The sequence below is a fragment of the Botryllus schlosseri genome, chromosome 14 (genome assembly GCF_051294905.1).
Source record: "Botryllus schlosseri isolate E-star chromosome 14, Bs_hap1, whole genome shotgun sequence".
Lineage (NCBI taxonomy): Eukaryota > Metazoa > Chordata > Ascidiacea > Stolidobranchia > Styelidae > Botryllus > Botryllus schlosseri.
The window spans coordinates 12,583,900-12,601,384 of record NC_137249.1 but is presented as its reverse complement, the minus strand read 5'-3'; the positions used below and the strand labels follow the sequence as shown (position 1 = coordinate 12,601,384).

The 17,485-nt window shown below is 46.7% G+C and overlaps 4 protein-coding genes across 4 annotated transcripts; 1 reads left to right on the top strand and 3 right to left on the bottom strand.

Annotated features, from left to right (window-relative positions):
- Positions 1 to 160: 160 nt before the first annotated feature.
- On the bottom strand, positions 161 to 2,390 carry LOC145455336 (endoplasmic reticulum-Golgi intermediate compartment protein 3-like). Its single transcript, XM_080333300.1, has one exon. It carries the CDS (start codon positions 1,853 to 1,855, stop codon positions 698 to 700), a length of 1,158 nt encoding a protein of 385 aa, XP_080189426.1. The 5' UTR covers positions 1,856 to 2,390; the 3' UTR covers positions 161 to 697.
- A 10,676-nt stretch (positions 2,391 to 13,066) lies between these two features.
- LOC145455271 (uncharacterized) lies at positions 13,067 to 14,530 on the top strand. The gene has a single exon (XM_080333218.1). The coding sequence runs from the start codon at positions 13,067 to 13,069 to the stop codon at positions 14,195 to 14,197; it is 1,131 nt and encodes a 376-aa protein (XP_080189344.1). The 3' UTR covers positions 14,198 to 14,530.
- LOC145455274 (DNA oxidative demethylase ALKBH2-like) lies at positions 14,084 to 15,480 on the bottom strand. Its single transcript, XM_080333220.1, has 3 exons — positions 15,338 to 15,480; positions 15,085 to 15,277; positions 14,084 to 15,016 (listed from the first exon to the last, which is right to left on the bottom strand). Exons 1-3 carry the CDS (start codon positions 15,394 to 15,396, stop codon positions 14,528 to 14,530), a joined length of 741 nt encoding a protein of 246 aa, XP_080189346.1. The 5' UTR covers positions 15,397 to 15,480; the 3' UTR covers positions 14,084 to 14,527.
- A 52-nt stretch (positions 15,481 to 15,532) lies between these two features.
- Positions 15,533 to 17,474, bottom strand: LOC145455272 (NIF3-like protein 1). The gene has a single exon (XM_080333219.1). The coding sequence runs from the start codon at positions 16,857 to 16,859 to the stop codon at positions 15,798 to 15,800; it is 1,062 nt and encodes a 353-aa protein (XP_080189345.1). The 5' UTR covers positions 16,860 to 17,474; the 3' UTR covers positions 15,533 to 15,797.
- Positions 17,475 to 17,485: the final 11 nt, after the last annotated feature.

The window sequence follows — 17,485 nt, the reverse complement described above, 5'->3', positions numbered from 1 at the left end:
TTAAAAAACAAGTATTTCAATTAACTGTTGCTTTGTGGGGAAAAGCAGTGGCCAGGGATATAGGATAGTAGAGCACGAACCATTTAGCAGTGTCTGACAGAATGACCAGCTCACTCAAATTCAGGAGGTATAATATACCTGGTACACGGGCAACGATGGTGGTGAAATGAGAAATTCTATTGGATAAAAAAGAACAACCACCGACAGGATTTCAAATGAACTGCAGATATTTACTGGAAAAAACACGCTGATAGAATATGAAATGTTTATGCGATTATGTTGACTCAGACATATGATGAATTTTATGTTTGATCCATCCAATTCATTCTACAATACTTTATCAGTGACGGATGAGCGAGGTCTCATGGAATGCAGCCATGGCCAGTAGCTATCAAGTCACAGGAGACAATTCAATCATGGAACATACGTTCATTAAATACCATTTTTTCAACACCATGAATAAATAGTACATCATCGAATAGTGTCATGCACAGCAGGCATGCCATGTTCCGAATAGACAATAGGTTCCACGTGTGCGCTTCATGCTAATATAATAAATAATGCTTGTGCATATCTGGTTTCTAATAAATATATTCAAAATTTTGTTGTCATGCTTCAGGAACTGGGATTGCAATCCCGTCTTCGGTCTGTGACAGTAACTCATTAATTGCCTACGGGTTGAACTACGTAAAGACAGTCACGTGGCCTTTCCAAGTTCTATCTTTCTCTGCAGCGCTCTACCTCCGTGGTAGACCGCAGAGTCGAGCAGACCGGCGACAGTGAATACGCCGCCAATTATGGCACACACTGACGTTAAAAAATGTAGGAAAGATCGATTCTTTTCCGTGTATCGAATCATCATCGGAGATAGTTCGTATGACAAAAATAGGCCTGGGAGGGAGTTATCGGAACCACCAGCTAAGTTCTTTGTATTCCTTGTGACGGAAAATTGATTTGTCTTCAACCTGTCGCTGTTTAATTTCACATAGGTCGTCGGAACGATTTTCAAGTAATATTGGAAAACCATCTCTGAGTGCTCCGCAAAAGTATACAAGTCGTCCAAAGGGAAGGTCTGCCCGGGGTAGTTATCACCAAAGGACAAATGTGTTATCGTGTGAGACAGATTGTAAGTTGGGGTGTTACCGAAAGCCGCCAAGTCATGAACGTGGACATGGCCGACTTCAAAACTTTTGCCGGGAGATATGTGGAAGTTTCCCGCGACACGGTTAACCACCAAGTGCCCATGTAGACGGCATCCTTCGCCCGATTGCAGCTCGATTTGTTCCACCAGTCTCTCTACGTTACATTGCTGGACCATATTTCCGGTTGGAAACGCCCATCCTTTTCGGTTGTAAGCATCGCGAACATCTTGACACGTGTTGCAGCACTGCTTCATTTCTGTTTCAGCCCCGTAGCAACTTCCACAAGAACTCTCAATCACAGTTTGATTGGTTACGTTCTTACTTTCGGCGATCACCACAACTTCTGATTCAGTGACAGGGTTTCCGTTTTGAGTCAGGCGTTGCTTGAAGAGGGTTGCGCGTACATCAATCTGTCTCTGTCCTGATACATCCATTGCGTCGACTGACACATAAGCACATGGTAATTTGTGAAGAGTAACATCCATGTTGATCTTTAATTTATCTCCCAGGGTCATGTCAATGAACAGTTCGTCAATGACCTCTGTTGTCATGTAATATCGTAGTTCGGATGTGAAAAGGATTATCATTATCACTGAGGAAATCACAGTAATTCCCGCACCGGTGAAGGTTTTGATTCTGAAGTCTTCTAATGTCTTTGGGTATGCATCAAAGTTTTGTAACGCGGAGAACACGCTACTTCCCGATTGAGCCATCGCGCAGACGAGAGGTAAACTACTCCGAGATTACAAAAGCCAGTCTTTAAAATGCACCAGCTGCCAGGAAGACGACGTGCGTCTTTGAAGGGCGTTGCACTAAGCACTGGACCTTCCTACCTCAAAAGTTTCAGACTACCGGTATTATCTAGGCAAGTGTAATTGCAGCAGCGCCTGCCTACCTTGTCCACAATAACGCCACCGGAACAGGAAGTTTTCCGTTCAGCCACTACTCACTTCACTTCCAGAGCTACAAGACTCCCCAATTTCAGAATACGGATTTGTCCGGATCCGGCTGGTAGAAAAATATCCTGCTGGTACGTGAAATCTTGGTGGTTTCACTGTAGGGATTGTGGGATCTATAGTTTTTCATATTTCCATGGAAAAATAATCCTTCTATAACACGACTTTCAAAGCAAATTCAAAATCCGGATCCAGTGCGATGAAATCTTGCTCCAGAACCGGATTGTCGCTATCTCTGGTTGCAGTTCGGATTAAAGAAGAAAACCGGTGATCATCGCTGAATCAAGAAATAATTAAATTATCGTGAAGAAGATATCCAGCGTCCATCTATATTAGATATTTTCTATACTTTCCTAAAAGTGATTTGATGAGATCTGCATCGATCAATATCAACACTAACAGTAACTATCCCACGGACCTGGACTGCGAAAGTCAAGGATAAAATCTTAACACAGCTATACTGTTCACAATGCAACTCGCATGAATGACATTCAACCGAAGTTTTTTTCCGAATTTAATCTTAATCATTGCCCCCTATAAATATTCGACCCTCTCTCGGACAAACATTGATTTGTAACTTCGTATTAGTCGTATTATATAGCTCAGTGGTCTGTACATTAGTTCACTCCCCTTCGTGGGCGCAGCGTGGCTTGTCATGTAAACAAAAATGGAACCAAACCAAGTCGTAGTAGTATTGTATTTGCAGTCAGACATGCCACTCCTGGATTTTTGGGCATCACCTGGGTTTCAGGGTTTTTGTCCTTGAAATGTGTTTTTTTTCAACATCATGTTCGTCAGGTCAGTTTTACGCTCGAAAATCATTATTAGGTTAGTAAGAAGATACTAGTATTGTAATATGCACGCATTTTAGTTCGTCATTGTCGATCTGATTTCGCTGTTATTGTACCGACATAGTCTTGAGAGACGTCTCTGTACTCTCTGTCTCAGTACTGTTTCACTACCGGTACTAGAATGAGAGAGGCCTCGGCGTAATGTGACGGAGCTTCATTGCGTAGTAACTTCTTGGTCGAAGAACGTCATGTTCATAGGGAAACTTATTGGAAACGACTTGAATGCTAGTATCACTCCAACAAATTCGTTGTGTATCGATAAATAACATAACTTTATGGTTCATGTAAACATGTAGTACCGTAACTTGTAACTTTATCTGATACCATTTCGTTCACACAGTGATACCCCCAGCAATGTTCCCTCTAATTTTCTACAGGGTTGGTTCGATTGGTTTGAAATAAGGACAGATTTGTTTGGAATGAGGAGAGTCTCATGTTTGAAATGAGGATAGTCATGTCAGAAATAAGGATAGTCATGTTTGAAATAAGGATAGTCGCTATATTCACTATAAAGTCAGTTGCAGTACCAGGCACGACTTCCCAGTGGTAACCCAGTCCGAATACATCCCAGACATGATGTCCGAACACGCCCCAGACACGATGTCCTAGCGTCAACACAGTCCTAACATACCCCAGACATGATGTCCGAACACGCCCCAGACACGATGTCCGAATAGCAGCACAGGCCGAACACACCCCAGACATGATGTTCAAACACGTGCAAGACACGATGTACGAGTGTCAATACAGGCCTAACATCACGCCCAAGACACCATGTCAGAATGGCAACACAGACCGAACAGGCCCCAGACACGATGTCCTAGTGTCAACTCAGATCCGAAAACAACCCAGACACCATGTTTGAATGGCCAAACATGCCCCAGACAAGATGTCCGACTGGCAGCACAGGCCGAACACACCCCAGACATGATGTCCAAACACGCCCCAGACACGATGTCCGGGTATCAACACAGGCCGAAAACGCCCAAGACACCATGTCCGAATGGCAACACAGGTCGAACATACCCCAGACATTATGTCCAAACACGCCCAAGACACCATGTCCGAATGGCAACACGGACCGAACACGCCCCAGACACGATGTCCGATTATTGGCAACACAGGCCGAACACACCCTAGACATGATGTCCAAACACGCCCAAAACACGATGACCGATTGGCAGCACAGGCCGAACACACCCCAGACATGATGTTCAAACACGCGCCAGACACGATGTACGAGTGTCATTACAGGCCTAACACGCCCAAGACACTATTCTGAATGGCAACACAGACCGAACACTCCCCAGACACGATGTCCTAGAGTCAACTCAGATCCGAAAACAACCCAGACACCATGTTTGAATGGCCGAACATGCCCCAGACACGATGTCCGAGTATCAACACAGGCCGAACACGCCCCAGACATGATGTCCAAACATGCCCCAGACACGATGTCCGAGTATCAACACAGGCCGAACACGCCCTAGACACCATGTCCGAATGACAATACAGACCGAACACGCCCCAGACACGATATCCGAGTGTCAACTCAGACCGAACACAACCCAGATACCATGTTTGAATGGCCGAACACGGCCCAGACACGAAGTCCGATTGGCAGCACAGGCCGAACATACTCCAGACATGATGTCCAAACACGCCTCAGACACGATGTCCGAGTATCAACACAGGCCGAACACGCCCAAGACACCATGTCCGAATGGCAACACAGGCCGAACACGCCCCAGACACCATGTTTGAATGGCAATAGCACAGGCTGAACACGCCCCAGACATGATGTCCGAACTCGCCGCAGACACGATGTCCGAGTGTCAACACAGGCCGACACGCCCCAGACATAATTTCTGAATGGCAGAACATGCCGAACACGTCCCAGTCACGATGTGCGATAGGCAACACAGTCCAAACACCCCCCCCCCCCAGACACGATGTTAACAAGGTTGGTCATGTTTGAAATACGGTCAGTCTCGTGTTTGAAATAAGGATAGTCATGTTAGAAATGAGGATAGTCATGTTTGATATAAGGATAGTCATGTTTGAAATAAGGTTAGTCTCATGTTTGAAATGAGGATAGTCATGTTAGAAATAAGGATAGTCATGTTTGAAATAAGGATAGTCGCTATATTCACTATAAAGACAGTTGTAGTACCAGGCACGACTTCCCAGTGGTAACCAGTCCGAACACATCCCAGACATGATGTCCGAACACGCCCCAGACACGATGTCCTAGCGTCAACACAGTCCTAACATACCCCAGACATAATGTCTGAATGGCAGCGCATGCCGAACACGTCCCAGACACGTTGTGCGATTGGCAACACAGTCCCCCCCCCCCCCGCCCCCAGACATGATGTTAATAAGGTTGGTCATGTTTGAAATACGGTCAGTCTCGTGTTTGAAATAAGGATAGTCATGTTAGAAATGAGGATAGTCATGTTTGATATAAGGATAGTCATGTTTGAAATAAGGTTAGTCTCATGTTTGAAATGAGGATAGTCATGTTAGAAATAAGGATAGTCATGTTTGAAATAAGGATAGTCGCTATATTCACTATAAAGTCAGTTGCAGCACCAGGCACGACTTCCCAGTGGTAACCAGTCCGAACACATCCCAGACATGATGTCCGAACACGCCCCAGACACGATGTCCTAGCGTCAACACAGTCCTAACATACCCCAGACATGATGTCCGAACACGCCCCAGACACGATGTCCGAATAGCAGCACAGGCCGAACACACCCCAGACATGATGTTCAAACACGTGCAGGACACGATGTACGAGTGTCAATACAGGCCTAACATCACGCCCAAGACACCATGTCAGAATGGCAACACAGACCGAACAGGCCCCAGACACGATGTCCTAGTGTCAACTCAGATCCGAAAACAACCCAGACACCATGTTTGAATGGCCAAACATGCCCCAGACAAGATGTCCGACTGGCAGCACAGGCCGAACATACTCCAGACATGATGTCCAAACACGCCTCATACACGATGTCCGAGTATCAACACAGGCCGAACACGCCCTAGACACCATGTCCGAATGACAATACAGACCGAACACGCCCCAGACACGATATCCGAGTGTCAACTCAGACTGAACACAACCCAGATACCATGTTTGAATGGCCGAACACGGCCCAGACACGAAGTCCGATTGGCAGCACAGGCCGAACATACTCCAGACATGATGTCCAAACACGCCTCAGACACGATGTCCGAGTATCAATACAGGCCGAACACGCCCTAGACACCATGTCCGAATGACAATACAGACCGAACACGCCCCAGACACGATATCCGAGTGTCAACTCAGACCGAACACAACCCAGATACCATATTTGAATGGCCGAACACGGCCCAGACACGAAGTCCGATTGGCAGCACAGGCCGAACACACCCCAGACATGATGTCCAAACATGCCCCAGACACGATGTCCGAGTATCAACACAGGCCGAACACGCCCTAGACACCATGTCCGAATGACAATACAGACCGAACACGCCCCAGACACGATATCCGAGTGTCAACTCAGACCGAACACAACCCAGATACCATGTTTGAATGGCCGAACACGGCCCAGACACGAAGTCCGATTGGCAGCACAGGCCGAACATACTCCAGACATGATGTCCAAACACGCCTCAGACACGATGTCCGAGTATCAACACAGGCCGAACACGCCCAAGACACCATGTCCGAATGGCAACACAGGCCGAACACGCCCCAGACACCATGTTTGAATGGCAATAGCACAGGCTGAACACGCCCCAGACATGATGTCCGAACTCGCCGCAGACACGATGTCCGAGTGTCAACACAGGCCGACACGCCCCAGACATAATTTCTGAATGGCAGAACATGCCGAACACGTCCCAGTCACGATGTGCGATAGGCAACACAGTCCAAACACCCCCCCCCCCAGACACGATGTTAACAAGGTTGGTCATGTTTGAAATACGGTCAGTCTCGTGTTTGAAATAAGGATAGTCATGTTAGAAATGAGGATAGTCATGTTTGATATAAGGATAGTCATGTTTGAAATAAGGTTAGTCTCATGTTTGAAATGAGGATAGTCATGTTAGAAATAAGGATAGTCATGTTTGAAATAAGGATAGTCGCTATATTCACTATAAAGACAGTTGTAGTACCAGGCACGACTTCCCAGTGGTAACCAGTCCGAACACATCCCAGACATGATGTCCGAACACGCCCCAGACACGATGTCCTAGCGTCAACACAGTCCTAACATACCCCAGACATAATGTCTGAATGGCAGCACATGCCGAACACGTCCCAGACACGTTGTGCGATTGGCAACACAGTTCCACCCCCCCCCAGACACGATGTTAATAAGGTTGGTCATGTTCGAAATACGGTCAGTCTCGTGTTTGAAATAAGGATAGTCATGTTAGAAATGAGGATAGACATGTTAGAAATAAGGATAGTCATGTTTGAAATAAGGATAGTCGCTATATTCACGATAAAGTCAGTTGCAGTACCAGGCACGACTTCCCAGTGGTAACCAGTCCGAACACATCCCAGACATGATGTCCGAACACGCCCCAGACACGATGTCCGATTGGCAGCACAGGCCGAACACACCCCAGACATGATGTCCAAACACGCCCCAGACACGATGTCCGATTGGCAGCACAGGCCGAACACACCCCAGACATGATGTTCAAACACGCGCCAGACACGATTTCCGGGTATCAACGCAGGCCGAATACGCCCAAGACACCATGTCCGGATGGCAGCACATGCCGAACGCACCTCAAACATGATGTTCGAACACGCCACAGACACGATTCCCAGTGTCAACACAGGCCGAACACACCCCAGACATGATGTCCGAACACGCCTCAGACACAATGTCCGAGTGTCAACACAGGCCGAACACGCCCAAGACACCATGCTGAATGGCAACACAGACCGAACACGCCCCAGATACGGTGTCCGAGTGTCAACTCAGTCCGAACACAACCCAGACACCATGTTTGAATGGCCGAACACGCCCCAGACACGATGTCCTATTGGCAGCACAGGCCGAACACACCCCAGACATGATGTCCAAACATGTCCCCGACACGATGTCCGATTGGCAACACAGGCCGAACACGCCCCAGACACCATGTTTGAATGGCAATAGCACAGGCTGAACACGCCCCAGACATGATGTCCGAACTCGCCGCAGACACGATGTCCGAGTGTCACCACAGGCCGACACGCCCCAGACATAATGTCTGAATGGCAGCACATACCGAACACGTCCCAGTCACGATGTGCGATTGGCAACACAGTCCCAACACCCCCCCCCCCCCCCCCCAGACACGATGTTAACAAGGTTGGTAATGTTTGAAATACGGTCCTTGTCAAATGAGCCCAGCGGCAAACACCAGGCGACCCGCAATAAATGCAAGGGACATTAGTATTGGCCGAACTCATACATTAACTTTGAAACCCCAATTTAACAATACCGATCTTGATCGAAAGCTATTCCGGAAATACAATTTTAAAGCTGGCAGGTCAACGGAACCACCTAGAAATATAGCCGTCCAAGTCTGAAATCTGAAAATCGGCATTGTTCCGAATGATCGCTCGATAAAATTCCCATTATCCTGGTCAATTATTCATTCGGACATGGTGTCTTGGGCGTGTTCGGCCTGTGTTGATACTCGGACATCGTGTCTGAGGCGTGTTTGGACATCATGTCTAGGGTGTGTTCGGCCTGTGCTGCCTATCGGACATGGTGTCTTGGGCGTGTTCGGCCTGTGTTGATACTCGGACTTCGTGTCTGAGGCGTGTTTGGACAGCATGTCTGGGGTGTGTTCGGCCTGTGCTGCCAATCGGACATCGTGTCTGGGGCGTGTTTGGCCATTCAAACATGGTGTCTAAGTTGTGTTCGGACTGAGTTGACACTCGCACATCGTGTCTGGGGCGTGTTCGGTGTGTGTTGCCATTCAGACATGGTGTCTTGGGCGTGTTAGGCCTGTGTTGACACTCGGACATCGTGTCTGGAGCGTGTTCGGACATCATGTCCGGGGTGTGTTCGGCCTGTTTTGCCAATCAGACATCGTGTCTGGGTTGTGTTCGGCATGTGCTGCCATTCAGACATTATGTCTGGGGCGTGTCGGCCTGTGTTGACACTCGGACATCGTGTCTGGCGCGTGTTTGGACATCATGTCAGGGGTGTGTTCGGCCTGTGCTGGCAATTGGACATCGTGTCTGGGGCGTGTTTGGACATCATGTCTGGGGTGTGTTCGGCATGTGCTGCCAATCGGATATCGTGTCTGAGGCGTGTTTGGACAGCATGTCTGGGGTGTGTTCGGCCTGTGCTGCCAATCGGACATCGTGTCTGGGGCGTGTTTGGCCATTCAACCATGGTGTCTAAGTTGTGTTCGGACTGAGTTGACACTCGCACATCGTGTCTGGGGCGTGTTCGGTGTGTGTTGCCATTCAGACATGGTGTCTTGGGCGTGTTAGGCCTGTGTTGACACTCGGACATCGTGTCTGGAACGTGTTCGGACATCATGTCCGGGGTGTGTTCGGCCTGTTTTGCCAATCAGACATCGTGTCTGGGTTGTGTTCGGCATGTGCTGCCATTCAGACATTATGTCTGGGGCGTGTCGGCCTGTGTTGACACTCGGACATCGTGTCTGGCGCGTGTTTGGACATCATGTCAGGGGTGTGTTCGGCCTGTGCTGGCAATTGGACATCGTGTCTGGGGCGTGTTCCGACATCATGTCTGGGTTGTGTTCGGCATGTGCTGCCATTCAGACATTATGTCTGGAGCGTGTCGGCCTGTGTTGACACTCGGACATCGTGTCTGGCGCGTGTTTGGACATCATGTCAGGGGTGTGTTCGGCCTGTGCTGGCAATTGGACATCGTGTCTGGGGCGTGTTTGGACATCATGTCTGGGGTGTGTTCGGCATGTGCTGCCAATCGGATATCGTGTCTGGGGCGGGTTCGGCCATTAAAACGTGTTGTTTGGGTTGTGTTCGGACTGAGTTGACACTCGGATATCGTGTCTGGGGCGTGTTCGGTCTGTATTGTCATTCGGACATGGTGTCTTGGGCGTGTTTGGCCTGTGTTGATACTCGGACATCTTGTCTGAGGCGTGTTTGGACAACATGTCCGGGGTGTGTTCGGCCTGTGTTGCCATTCGGACATGGTGTCTTGGGCGTGTTCGGCTTGTGTTGATACCTGGACATCGTGTCTGGGGCGTGTTTGGACATCATGTCTGGGGTGTGTTCGGCCTGTGTTGCCATTCGGACATGGTGTCTTGGGCGTGTTAGGCCAGTATTGACACTCGGACATCGTGGCTTGCGCGTGTTTGGACATTATGTCAGGGGTGTGTTCGGCCTGTGCTTCCAATCAGACATCGTGTCTGGGCGTGTTTGGACATCATGTCTGGGGTGTGTTCGGCCTGTGCTGCCAATCGGACATCGTGTCTGGGGCGTGTTCGGCCATTCAAACATGGTGTCCGGGTTGTGTTCGGACTGAGTTGACACTCGGATATCGTGTCTGGGGCGTGTTCGGTCTGTATTGTCATTCGGACATGGTGTCTAGGGCGTGTTTGGCCTGTGTTGATACTCGGACATCGTGTCTGGGGCGGGTTCGGCCATTAAAACATGGTGTTTGGGTTGTGTTCGGACTGAGTTGACACTCGGACATCGTGGCTTGCGCGTGTTTGGACATTATGTCAGGGGTGTGTTCGGCCTGTGCTTCCAATCGGACATCGTGTCTGGGCGTGTTTGGACATCATGTCTGGGGTGTGTTCGGCCTGTGCTGCCAATCGGACATCGTGTCTGGGGCATGTTCGGCCATTCAAACACGGTGTCTGGGTGGTTTTCGGATCTGAGTTGACACTAAGACATGGTGTCTGGGGCGTGTTCGGTCTGTGTTGCCATTCAGACATGGTGTCTTGGGCGTGTTAGGCCTGTATCGACACTCGTACATCGTGTCTGGCGCGTGTTTGAACATCATGTCTGGGGTGTGTTCGGCCTGTGCTGCCAATCGGACTTCGTGTCTGGGACGTATTTGGACATCATGTCTGTGGTGTGTTCGGCCTGTGCTGCCAATCGGACATCGTGTCTGGGGCGTGTTCGGTCCGTGTTGCCATTCGGACATGGTGTCTTGGGCGTGTTCGGCCTGTGTTGATACTCGGACATCGTGTCTGGGGTGTGTTTGGACATCATATCTGGGGTGTGTTCGGCCTGTGTTGCCATTCGGACATGGTGTCTGGGGCATGTTCGGCCATTCAAGCATGGTGTCTGGGTTGTTTTCGGATCTGAGTTGACACTCGGACATGGTGTCTGGGGCGTGTTCGGTCTGTGTTGCCCTTCATACATGGTGTCTTGGGCGTGTTGGGCCGGTATTGACACTGGTACATCGTGTCTGGCGCGTGTTTGAACATCATGTCTGGGGTGTGTTCGGCCTGTGCTGCCAATCGGACATCGTGTCTGGGGCGTGTTCGAACATCATGTCTGGGATGTGTTCGGACTGGGTTACCGCTGGGAAGTCGTGCCTGGTACTGTAACTGACTTTATAGTGAATATAGCGACTATCCTCATTTCAAACATGACTATCCTTATTTCTGACATGACTATCCTCATTTCAAACATGAGACTCTCCTCATTTCAAACAAATCTGTCCTTATTTCAAACCAATCGAACCAACCTTCCTCCTAATTTTTGACGAATCTGCGCACACCCTTGGGCAAAAGTGCGTAACGACTTTTTTTATGTGCGCCGAGACCGTGACAGCACTGTGCATTTGCGCATGTGCGCAGCTTAGAGGAAACAATGACCCCCAGCAAATTATTCAGTGGGAGCGTTGGCCGTTGGTTATCAGCACATTCGAATACACCGGCTGAATTTCATGATTTGGCAGTTATGTCAGTTATTTTTTGACTAAACATGGGTCTGTGTCATTATCCCTGATTATTGTGCCGGGATTAATCAGTTGAAAGCTACTGTCAATCTGGTCTGGTCAGGTCATTGAAAATATACGAAAATCAGCCTCAGAAATAGGCCGGAATGGAATTGGTGGCAACGTCACGCAGGATTTTCTGTTCATTTGCCTAATTATTCTTTATAGAAAAGCTCTCATCACGCAGGATTTCTTTCAAAAATTGAACTGAGATTCCAAATAGGGAAATAGGGAATGGATGGTATATTCTTACGAACTCTTTCTGGGCGCAATTGATATAATTAATACACTATCAAGTGTTGAAGCCGTGCACCAGTCGAGAGGAAAACAACATCTTATTTTGGATGTTTAGTGTTAACAGAGCAAAATGTATAGTATGAACTGTTGGAAATTCAATATCAAAGGCTCCTATGACTGTAGGATGACTATCACGTACCAGTTTCACAGCGATTTTATGTAACTGAGTGAGGATCTGGGTTTTTCTGGGTTTATTTGGCCTCCACATCTGGGTTTTTCCGAAATATCCCAGTGGCATCTCTGTTTGCAGTGTGTACTCTAAGTACTCGGTACGTTTTACCAATGGGTGAGCAGCGATGATTCTCCAATCTCCAAGTTGAAGTGATTTCGTTAAAAAAATAAAATGAAGAATTGTGTGTGCACAGGACACCGATTCCATACAGGCACGCTGGTATTTATTTGCGTAGAGCAAGGAATCATCGGGACAGGATGATGGATCCCATGGGCACTATGTGATACCACGTATGTGCAATACAGCATTATATCAATGTAGAAACAATGTGTTTCTTTACAATTACAACTAATGAGTTCAATATGAATCCAGTAATATAGTTGGTAACAAGATCACCATCCATCGTAATTTTGACATTTATTGACTGTCGCCCTGTTTCATGTCATGTTTATCTCATCAGTACACAACGCACATGCGGCATGTAATAAGCCAGTGTGGGTGTTGGTCTTGACTCGAGGAAGTTGTTCCTGCTCTTACTGTCTTTCAATATATGTATGGATAAAGTTACCGGCCGTATACCTATTTTACTCATTTAAGTTGTAATTGATGATGAATAACCAGATGATATTTTCGTGAAGGTTGTTGCTAAAGCATATGAACAACAGTATAATATTAATACAGGAACATGACAGGTGCCAAAGGCACCGTTCGAAACAAGGACTCTGACGCTGTTAGACGTGCCAGCATCAAGGAGAAAGAAAAACGAAAGGAGCTCCACAAACAACAAATTAGGGATGCCTTGCAAGGAGAGACCAAGAACCGTAATCATGTCACGTTTTCCGATTCTGACAATGAAGACTCGAAACCAAAAAATTTTGCTGACGAGCTCTTTGGTCTCAAGGACGTGGAAGAATCCGAGGAGATCTTGGAGCCGCGTTTCAAAGGAAAAAACACAGAGAAGTTACTCAACTTACAATCACGCTACGGAAACGACAGCCGGTTCAGACTAGATGATAAGTTTGCCGAAAATAGCGGTTCGTCAGAGGACGAAACTCCCGTCGCCGTTGACGAAATTAACGAAGAAGCAAAGAGAAATATGCGCCTCGTGGATCAAATCATCGGTCACGTTACCAAGCCGAAGAAATCAAAGCCGGCAGAGATGTTCTCTGCGAAGTCCGGTCAGAGATATGACCCAAACACCAAAATCGGAATGGAATTAGAAGTAACAACAAAAAAAAGCACGATCTCGGTCAAGAAAAAGAAAGCGACCAAACCACCACCACCTGATGAAGTAGAGTCTACCCCGGACCTTACCAAGTTTTTCGACGTATCGACGGATGTCTTGAAGAATACATTCACCCACGACGACACTCTAGACATGACATTTAACAAATCCCATACCTTTTCCTTCCTGGAATCTTTAAAACAAGACCCCGATTTGGAAGAGAATAATATCGTGGAAGACGAGAATACCGATATCCCTCAAGTGATTCCCATGCAAACCAACCCAAGCGACTACGACAGCTCTTCGGAAGATGAACAAGACGATCGCATGATAATCGATCCGCCAGATACCACGTCTAAAGAGGCACCCGTAACCCTAACTAGCACCTTTTTCCTGAAATCTGCCTCAGACCCGCTAATAGCGTCTGCGGCAGAAAATTTTTGTTGGAACAAAACCTACCATGAAATGCAGAAGGAATGGCTCGAAGTCAAGGATATATTGGTGAAAGATTACAAAAAGAAACACAGGGACGCAATGCGGAAAAGAGACGTCAATTCTGCGGCTGTATATCAAAACACAATACAAGGCTAAGTGAAGTGAATGCGTTTGGTCCAACTGTCGTGTTATCGACTTGGATGCTGATTCACCATTCGACGCTAGTCTTGACAACACGGTGGCGGGCGCATCTCAAGCCAAGTTGCCCAACAATTGCAACAGTGTGTTGAGAGGGTTTGCATTTCCAAACTATGATGACACAAGGTTTCCGGCAAGAGCAAACTGTTGAGCAGTATGGCAATTTATGTCGGTGTGAGACCTTCGCATGTAATGTAGGTTGGTGCAGGCTTGGCTCCTGCCTAGCATCAACTGTCTGTTGTACTTCCTTAGTTGTTTTTCATCCAAACTAATACAATGTTGGCTTGCTCATTTTTTTACCATCAATCTGAAAGTAAGGTTGATGCGCGGCGCAGCAGCACGCTTCCGCACAGGCAACGAATGATACCAGAATTCGTTGGTTGGAGGATACATCACGAGCAAACTCCCGTTCGCGAGTGTAGTCTTCACGACAGTAAGGTCGTGACGTGTCTTATTTTTTCCTCTCGCGTCTTTATGGCGAAACACAAAATCTCTCTCCTGCCCGAACGATACTGAGGCGATAGGCGCGGTTCTTTCAAGGTCACTCTCATCGTCTCTGTGCTCGCCCATGTAATCCGTTCCGTCTTTGTATCGGTTTACCAGCACGAAATTGAAGATCCATTTGTCGTCCAAAGCAGCCTCTACCTTCTTTTTTATGTCTGCAATACAGGGCAGCCATGCTTTGGCTGGAAGCGTGTTCCCGGAAAATGTGTAATGCAGACCCGGGTCACCGTAAGCAGCCTGTTTCCTGGGTATATCCACCCACTTTCCGTATATCTGAATACCATTGGATGTATATTTTGGAAGTGTGCTGCCAAAGGTTTTAAGAAGTCTTAGCCACGCACCTGTATCTTGGCCGTTGCTCCTGTATTGTATACAACAGTTTTTTCGAGAGTGTCAAATATTTGTCCTGCTTCTAGTGCGTTAAACAGGTGATAGTATTCACAATTGAGGTTTTCTGCTGTTAATTTTCTTGTTAGCGAAGATTTAGTATTGGCAGTGGCAATTTTCTTCTGTTTCACAGCGAAAAACTGGTCACTGAAATGTACCACATAGAATTTCAACAAGATTTCCGCACTAGATTAACAGGGTTCTTACATTTTACTCGACTTGAGTTCCTTTGACGATGGTGAGGACTTCCGTTTCATCGTAGTCATTTACGGTTTCCTAATGATGAATCCAGTTGAATTGGAAAATCAATTGATCCTACCAAATTGCCATCGCAACATTCTGACAGTTTTGAGACAATCAAGTTTCAAGAAACGTTCATGGTAGGCCTTACAAGAAAACAGATTATGCTGGCACCAAAGGTATGGCAAACAACACAAAATAATGGTTTCTCAAAGGTACAGAACTTCAATATACAATTGAATTTCATTATGAATACATTACAGAATGAGGTCTCAAGACCAAATGATGTTGAAATCGACAGGACAGCTGAATTGGACCACAGTTAAAAGGGGGATAACTCAATTCTAAATTCGATGTAGGCTACAGCTGCTATAAATGAGCGACTAATTATTCGAAATAATGCGCTAAGATGTACAGTGTCGAAAATTTAAACTACACATAAAGGGTCTTGATCCTTTTCCGATACTATTATGTTGACTCCGCTCAGTTGAGCTCCAAGCATCCTTTTCATATTTCGCAAATAACCTCTTTCAGTATTGCTGTGTTCGCAAAGAATGACAGAAATGCCATTTTGAGTGGCATCGAGTACCTCATGATGAGACATTTCACCAGTTACATACAAATCTGCATGACAACCAGTAAGCAAGCTGGCACCAGCTCCTGCGCATAAAGCAACACAGTGTACTTCACTCTGCATACAGTTATCTCTCCCAAGAGCTAGTCTAAGATGGTCCACTTCCAGATGCTTTTTGAGGTTTCTTACTATACTTTCTATCGTCAGTGGATGTTCAAGAGCACAAATTCTTCCAGCGCCGGTATTGTGCATAGTATGATTTAAGGTTGATAACTGGATTACATTTTCACTCGATACATTGGCCATACTTAATTCATGTGACATATCATGGTTACCATTCCAAGCGGCTAAGATTCCTGAATCAGTCTTCGCCAAAATTTGTATGTCCTTTTCAAGTTGATCTGGAAAATCGCAGTTTGGAGATTTCAAGAAGAATATTCCACCGGATGCAGACTTGGTGCAGCATTTTACAGGTTTGACATCTCGTATTTCACCAATTCCCGATGCCAACCAATCATTAACGCCACCATTAGCGGCATCGCTAGCAGTATGCTGAGAATATATTGCTATTCGATTTTCCAATGCTGACACTACAAGTTGTTCCTTCCAAGATTGTTGGGTAATCCTCTTCAAACTACGAAATATGGGCGGATGGTAAGACACAATCAAATCCACTTTCGATTTAATGGATTCCTCCATAACATCTGTGGTTAAATCATTCGTGAGCATTATGTTTTTGACGTGATGTGGTGCTGATGGTTCCACCAGAAGTCCAACATTATCCCAACTCTCCGCTAGATGAAGAGGTGCAATGCCATTCAAAGCTTTTACGACTTCGCCGAGGTTCATAGCTGCGATGGAAGAGCAAGTCCTACGAGCTAAATGTAGTCCAGTACCAATGCAAAAAGCTAACATCAGCAGAAACCTATATCTTGCTCGCTCTGAGTAAACTACAGATAGATCTGACAAAATGCACCTGCACAGTGCAATGAAGGAGATATTAGTCACCAGCTTGGTGGAGGTCAATGAGATAGTGGAAACTGCGGGTTTGCTATCATTTTACGGCTATTAAATAAAATCAACTGGCGCTTGTTGAGAAATTATGCTGATCAACGTCAGTGGAAGATGACATATGCTGTGACAGCTGTATAGTGTGCAGTCAAAGAATAAACTAGCAATTGTAAAATTCGATACATGAAAGTGGTTTGTGATATATTGCCGGGCGCCTGCAAAAGCAATATACAGTGTCACAGAGAATGAAACCTTGCACAAATGACTGCAGCCTTAAGTTGACATCTGACACGAAGATAATGCCATGTCGGGCCTCCGGCATTCTGTACTGTCTGCAATGGAACATTCGGATAGGCGATATAAAGTAAACTTAAATTAATAACGTATCACGATCGGTGGCTAGTTGAAGTTTCGTGACGCTGCCTCCTAATAATGGAACAAGAATCCACTTCAATTCGTAGCTGCGACATCCGTACTAACGCATATCTCATAGGCATTGCAATTTGCAACGTCAACAGAACAATCACAGG